The 7,425-nt window shown below is 39.9% G+C and overlaps 1 protein-coding gene across 1 annotated transcript; it reads right to left on the minus strand.

The window, feature by feature from the left end:
- Positions 1 to 429: 429 nt before the first annotated feature.
- On the minus strand, positions 430 to 7,074 carry LOC130172763 (extracellular matrix protein 1-like). The gene is made up of 9 exons (XM_056381675.1): positions 6,825 to 7,074; positions 5,287 to 5,355; positions 5,070 to 5,132; positions 4,477 to 4,757; positions 3,464 to 3,669; positions 1,858 to 2,146; positions 1,545 to 1,741; positions 1,204 to 1,291; positions 430 to 1,044 (listed from the first exon to the last, which is right to left on the minus strand). The coding sequence occupies exons 1-9, from the start codon at positions 6,892 to 6,894 to the stop codon at positions 862 to 864; spliced, it is 1,446 nt and encodes a 481-aa protein (XP_056237650.1). The 5' UTR covers positions 6,895 to 7,074; the 3' UTR covers positions 430 to 861.
- Between the last annotated feature and the right edge of the window lie 351 nt (positions 7,075 to 7,425).

Here is a 7,425-nt window from a genome sequence, read left to right on the forward strand (position 1 = left end):
TGATAGTTTTTTTTTTTAGGGACAATGTTCCTTGATCAAAAGAAAGCTAATTTTCATCTTGTGTCCCTGGTCAAATGTTAAAAGGAAGCCTAAAAATCTACTACGAAAATCATGTTGTTAAGTAAACATTTGTATTGAAACAAACAGTACAAATCACAATTAAAAATTTAAATAAAACAGAACACAGAGAAAATTGTGGTTTAATATACATATATTGAAGTCTTCATACAAATGTATCCATGCAATATTCTGAGCTCTGTTAAAATGTATGTATTTCAAATACCCTTTCATTCCACATATTGTTTACTTATTTGTGACTATCACATTTACATTGGCTTGAGTTTAAAATTGTACCTCACTGTAACAGCCACACAGACAAGGTCTACACTGTTAAACTAACAGCATGAAAAGAATACAGTAAACCACACAAAAGGTACAATTGTTTTTAATAGAACTGTTGTAGATATGATCTTAACCACAAAACCATATAAAAAGAAGAGAGCTGATCTTGCAGCTCCAAAGGAATCAAGAAAATGCATGTGATTCGTTATCAAATGTGTATAAAGCAGCTACAAAAATAGTGGTACAGTGACACAAACAGTGTTTTATAAATTGTGCATTTCACAATACATTTGTTTAATCATACATGTATTCTTGTGATAGCAATGCTTCTCATGTGATCTCAAACAAAAATATGCAGTACACACTTTGTATATTCTTTTCGTCTTACAAACCTCTAAGTGGGATTTGTGCTGCAATCATTTTTCCTGTTGCGTGACTGGAAGCGGCCTCTGCTGCTAGTTTGCCATTTCCCTGAATGGCCCAATGCCAGTAGGGTCAGCAGCAAAACGTTATAAGGGTTCAGGAGATGGGGCACCTTTTCTTCTTCTTCTGACGTAAGAGATTGGTCGCTTTGGTGACGGCGTCCATGAGAATTTTGGAGATACACCGTGGAGTCTCTTGTGAAGACAGGCGGCAACAGCGGCGGACAGTTGGAGGGATAGCCCTCCCTGATGAACACAGGGTCCTGGACATCTCGTCAATCTGATTTCATGGATATAACAAGCCAAGGCAAAGAGAGAGAAATAGCATCAGAAAATCAGAATTTTGTGTTAATAGCTCTTCAACTTTCCCACCCCAAACTTTGACATCTGATATGTTGTACTAGACTTTGTGCTGACTCACTTTCCTTTTTGAACTCACCTTTTGCACAGAACAAACAGTCTTGTCTGTTTCAGACAGGGGGCAGCATTGGTCAACAAAGCTTTTGAGTGGAAAACCAACAGGGAACCTGAAAGGCAATCACATCGTTACTAAGTGCACATACAGTATGTTTAGATCCATGACAAGAATGATAACACAGAATACTAAAGAAAAAGAGGTTGGAGAGTTCAGCACATCAGGTAGCTTGATATTCATGTATTCCTTGTGACAGATGAAATGACAAAAAGCATCAGGAACAGAAGAACAGAAACTGTAGGAAGGAGAGAATGAAGGAGACAGAAAATCAGATGCAAGGACAAATGTAGAGGATAGTGCCTTACCTCTTCTTGATGATCTTGTGAGTGTCACAGATTTTGTTAAGCGACAGCTCTTCGGTGGCAGAAGTCATATTATAGTGAGGGTCAGGAGAAATGTTTTGGAAACAGTTGTATCGATCATTTTCCCCAACACTCGAACAACAGTGGAAATCCACCTGTCCAGCATTCACCGAGCAAAACCTGTTCAGCTCTTCACTCCACTAAAATAAAAAATGAGAGTGGACGTGAGCAGGTATAAAAATAACTCAATTAAAGATAAACGTAAATATAAAGAGCTAAAAAAAGATACATTTATGTTGCAAGTTCATTGTGTTACCTTCCGATTAGCACAGTTGAGCACATCCTTCTTCTTTTTGCAGCACTGTTTGAATCCCTTCTCCATACGATTAGTGGTCTTTGCCTGATGAGCCAGCAATTCATAGCCTAAACCTGGCAGGCACTTGACACTGTAGAGGGGGCGTTGGTTCTGGTTGCGACACAGTGATTCAATGGTGTCTGCGGTGGGTCGTCCAAGAGGAAAATTGATGTCAATTTTCTGGGAAGTAGATGGTTTCTTCTCCTTCTTTCGCCTGTTTGACCGGACACTGTATGGAGTCATCACTGTCCTGTAAAGTATGAGGCATACAGAAAGGTCAGTGCCAAACATGACCTCCCTCAGCCTCTATGATGAATTTAAAATAAAGGAAGTGTGCTCTGCAATATTTAGTACCTCAATCCTTTTTTATTGACCTTTTGTTTGTCTTTAAGGATGAGACTGGTGATGCTCTAATTTTTCCCTATTGTCATCAAATACCATGAAAAGACCAGCCCCAACAATGCTTCAGGGCACTTTCAGACCAATCCTCTGTGAAAAAAAAAACACTCCATTGACATAGTGGGGGTTTCAATGCAGTAGGTTCTCGCAAAAAAAAAAAAAAAAAAAAAAATGCAGGGTCATCCGCCAAAAAAAAGCTGAGCCAAGGTAAACTTTTGCGCCTTGCTGGGTAACACTCTGGTGATTTATATAATATTATGAACTGCTGTTAAGTGTTTTGGTATTTGATACCCTTCAAGCTCATGGGTGTATTATTCAGACTGGACTTCTGGGGTTGTTTTCCACTTTCTCACCGTTAGCTGAGGCAACATGCCCCCACCCACACAGCCTCTAACGTATTTGTAACACAGAGGTGTTTTGGGTCTGATTGAACATTTAGTCCGTCTCTTTGACATTCAGTCCCAGTCCCAACTGAAATAAATGCAAAAATGGCTCACAAATATACGGTATGATTTAAAAGGAAAAGGCACATTATATTTACATTTACTCATTTGGCAGACACTTTATCCAAAGTGACTTACAAGGGAGGGACAACACTAAACCTCGGTGTAAATACTAAGGACTACATCTATTCAATAAGTGCAGAAGATCAAGTAAAGAAGTGCCAAGAAAGTGCATAGTAAGTGCTAGTCAGGCATCGTTGGGGTGTTAGAGGTGTTAGGAGAGGAAGTGCTCTTGGAAGAGATGAGTCTTCAAGAGATGCCATCCAGAATGCAGAATTAACTCAAAATAAAGTGTTGATGATGTGATGATGTTGATGTGGCTCACTGATGTGTTTTCAATAGTTTTTGGACAACAATGGAGATCAGTGACACAGAGGAATAAACTGTAAGCTGTATAAGGCTTTGGCTACACAAGCAGTGTATGTGTTAGTAGTGTGGAAGCAATTCATTGTTGGTTTTGGTCTTTTTATGAGATTCTTTGAAAGATAAAAAATCATAGATTATCACAAGCCTTATTCTTTAAGACATGGCTGGCAGCACATTTAAAGCTGCCACAGCATTATTATTCTTTAATTTCACTGATTTAAAATATTATAGTAACTTAGCAATGCAACTTTAATAAGATTGTCAACATCAGTGCTCATCTTATTTATCTCCTTGCATACCTCTGGCAAAGGTGGGGGTCAAATATGAATTCGGTAGTAGAAGGGAGCAGGGGCAACGGGATCTCCTCTGTTGGTTGGTAGTTTGGGTTTGGAGCGTCGCTGTTGAAGCAGTTCAGCATGTCACTGCCTGTTAGTCTGCAGCAGTGATACAGACGATCCTTCACTGACGAGTCCTCCTCACAGAAGGTTTTGACCGACAGCTCCCACTGTAATAGACATCGCAAAACATAGACGTTAAGGGCGTATGAATTAATCCTTTAATGCTTACATAAAGTCTGCATGCCTGAGGCTGTAGGCTGAGTGAATGAATGGACCACCCGCAATTACCTGGAGTACAGAGACATAGTTAACCAAAAATGAAAAACAAACAACCAAAGAAAAAAAAAAAAAAAACAAGCAAGAGGAAAGTGTTAAGATTAAGGTAATACTTAATGAGAGGTTTGTTGCTTGCTTTCAGACAGCCTCCCTGGTGCTCATGCCAAGGCCTGTCTGTTATGTCTCCCAGGGCTGCATATAATAGTCTTATCGGCTGGAAGCGCTGAAGGCCTTCAGCTCTCTTTAAAAAATGTAAGCACCATCATTTCTGCAATGTGAAGAATTTCTCATGCCGTTTTTACATACAGGTTCAGGAATTAGAGTTAATAAGACTACAAAGCTACAACAGTTGGCAATAATATGACACCTATCAACAGCCTTCTTCTACAGGAGGGATTTAGTGGACTGCATGAAATGTATCTTTTTAATACGATATCATATTGATGTGGAATCCAGTTTAATGTCCACACTGCATTATATTATATATTGTGTTTTTCATCGTTGCTTGTTGAGTATGAGGAAACTAGTGAGAAGATGCGACTGTAAAATGCTTAAAGTAAAAATATTATCAACAAAGTGGAATAAACTAAGAGAAACAGAATAAGAGCAAGAAGATCAAACACACCACATTGTCATTTTACATTTACACAGAGCATGAAATTGCTGAATCGGCTAAAGGAGTTGTTGTGAAAGCTTACCGCCTGTGTGGCGCAACATAGCGTCACGTCTATCTCACTTGGCTGGTTCCTTTCGCAGCATCTGCTAAACCAGGACTCTGCGTTATTGTGAGCGCTGGCCCTTCGCCTCTGCTGACCAAAGCCAGAGGCAGGAAAGTAAGAGTTTGGGTAACTCGGACGACGGCCTCCATAGAGGCAGATGGCTTGGAGGTTGTCAGCGGTCGGACGGCCAGGAGGAAATTGAACGGGGTAGTTCAGCATGAGAGGACCACCAAAAGAACGGGGCCCAAACCTTGGGGGATCTGAGAGAAAAGGACAGGAATCATACTGTTAATTGATACTTTTACAGTATTACTGGCACAAAGTAAATGAAAACTCAAAAGAACGAGGAAAATAAAAACATGCACCCCTTGGTGTCAAGACGCCTGGTCTGGAGCCCCCTGATGCAATAAAGGCAGTATAATTTAACAGCATTTTTGAAGTGTTTTCTTTATATAATTGAGGCTTTATTGGACATGGTTTGGTAGAGTAAGACAGGAAAGGGATAGATTAAGTAAGAGAAAATGATAGATAGATAGATAGATATATAGATAGATATATAGATAGAAGCTTACCTCTCTCACTCTGGATATCAAACTGTTCTGGTGGAGACACTATCACCTGCTCTATGGGGACCTCTATAAAAATAAAGAAAGGACACCAATGGTTGTATTACAAGGAAGCGAGGCTGACAAGCCAGAGGAGACATTACAAACATTTCAAGGAAACATGCAGATATGTTGCTTTGCATCAAAACAAGGTCAAAACAGACGACACGAAGACAAACAGTACCCTTGGGATCGAAGAGCTCTGTCCAGTCCACCTCTCTCTGATACATGAATGAATCTTGTCCTTCCATCTCTGAAAGACACATTGATTTTTAAAACAGTTCTTTACAGAGGTAATACGCTACTGTCTGCATATTGACTACTAAGGCAACAGACTGACAGAAACAGGCTGGTGAAAAATCCAAGGAAAAATCTGAAACTGTAAAAAAAGAGTGGAAAAACAGGATGACAACGCCCCCATCCATAGGGCACGAGGGGTCACTGAACAGTTTGAGTAAGTAAATAACGTGAAACATATGCTATGGCCTTCACAGTCACCAGATCTCAACCCAATTGAACACCTATGGGAGAATTTGGACCAATGTGTTAGACAGTGCTCTCTACCACCATCATCAAAACACCAAAAGGGAGAATATCTTTTAGAGTAATGGTTTTCATTCCTCCAGTAGAGTTCAGAGTCTTGTAGAAACAATGACAGAGTCTGACAGCACATGGTGGTCCAACACTTTATGTTGGTTTTTCCTTTAATTTGTCACTCATCTTTATATTTATATTGTATTTCTGCACTTGAACCTGACCTACATTAAGTATAGTCATGACTTAGGTTAAGCCCAAGCACTCTGTGCATAACCCTGAAAAAATCTTTACCGAACCTCAAACTTCAAGGGGGACTCTAATGATCCCTTTAAAACCACAGAAGACATTATACAACTGTTTTCAAAGGTTTAGTTTTTCTCCTTGGGACAAGTAAATTGAACTTTATCCTCTCTACTATTGAAGTAGTGAGAGCTGTGCAAATGCCAGTCTGAACAACTGAGATTCTAACTGCTCTTTGCAGAGATACTGCACTAGTATGTGAATACACACACCTTTTTTGTTAAGGTCAAAAGTAACCTCACACTGCTCAAAGATGCGCTCATCTGGAAAATTGTACACACAAAGAGAGACACAGAAAGCCTGACAGAATTATGTAAACACACTACACAATAAAATGAGCAACAACCAGTGATGGAAGAAGAATTCAGATTGTTTACATAAGTTATAATCAAAATACTCCAGGCTCCTGTCAGTGTTTCATTATCAAATATTACACATAATATCTGATTTTAATCTTGCAGCTCTTTAAGTTTCAGCTATTTTTCTATTATTTTGCATATTTTTTAGTGTGATCTATAAAAATGCAATATTTTGTTACCTCAAAATCTTTATCTGCAAAGTAGTTGTAGCCTAGATATGAAGTAGATGTTGCAATAAAAATTTAGCTCTTAAGTGTAATGAAGCATAAGTGCTAGTATTCAAGTAAAGTACAAGTACGTAGTAATTGTAGCCTACGTAGTTATTTTCCAGCACTGCAGACATCTGAACAGACACGTATCTATAAGTCTATTTGCTACAGGACTAATGGTGTGTTTACATTCGAGTTAAACGCACTTACAGCTGTTCAGACAAACAAAAATGGAGCCCGGCTTGATGTGCCAGAAGCAAACACAACAAATTCAAGCATGATATGAACAACAAAAGGAGAAAAAGAACAGCACTAACCCGTGGATGCTGAGCTCAGTAAAACCAAGACCAACATGGTGGAGCTGACTAAAGCCCAAGACGAGCCCATTGCAAACTTTGTTCGTATCTGTCCTGCAGTGTTCGTGCTGCTGACTGTCTGTCTATATCTCCCTGCACACAGAGCAGAGCGGAGGCCGCCCAGGAAAACACGCTCAGCGGGGCAGCGCACGGACGGGCCCGTCAATTGGTCCAACAGAGGTTGAAGTGCTGTCCGTCTGTGAGAGTGAGATCCCACAACAAGAGCAGAGTCATTTATGGTTGTTGTGGGGCTTCAGGAAGGATGAGGCGGAGAGAGAGAAAAGAGGGAGGGAAGGAAGTTTTTTTAACATGACTCATATGTGAACCGTTTAAATCCCGGTCTCTTCAAGCGGAAATTATGAGCTCTTCTTCTGTAAAAGGTCGACGAGCCTGAACGCATGTATAAACATGATTATTATTTGTGGGTTTTTTTTGTTTGTTTTTTTAATCAGGCCTGACTTACTCGTCACACACTTTCCCACCGTTAAGCCGAGCTGCTAATTATCACCTGTTGGTTGAGCTGAGCCAATCAGCTGTTCTGTGCTGCAAAATTATGATTGGA

The sequence above is a fragment of the Seriola aureovittata genome, chromosome 7 (assembly GCF_021018895.1).
Source record: "Seriola aureovittata isolate HTS-2021-v1 ecotype China chromosome 7, ASM2101889v1, whole genome shotgun sequence".
NCBI lineage: Eukaryota > Metazoa > Chordata > Actinopteri > Carangiformes > Carangidae > Seriola > Seriola aureovittata.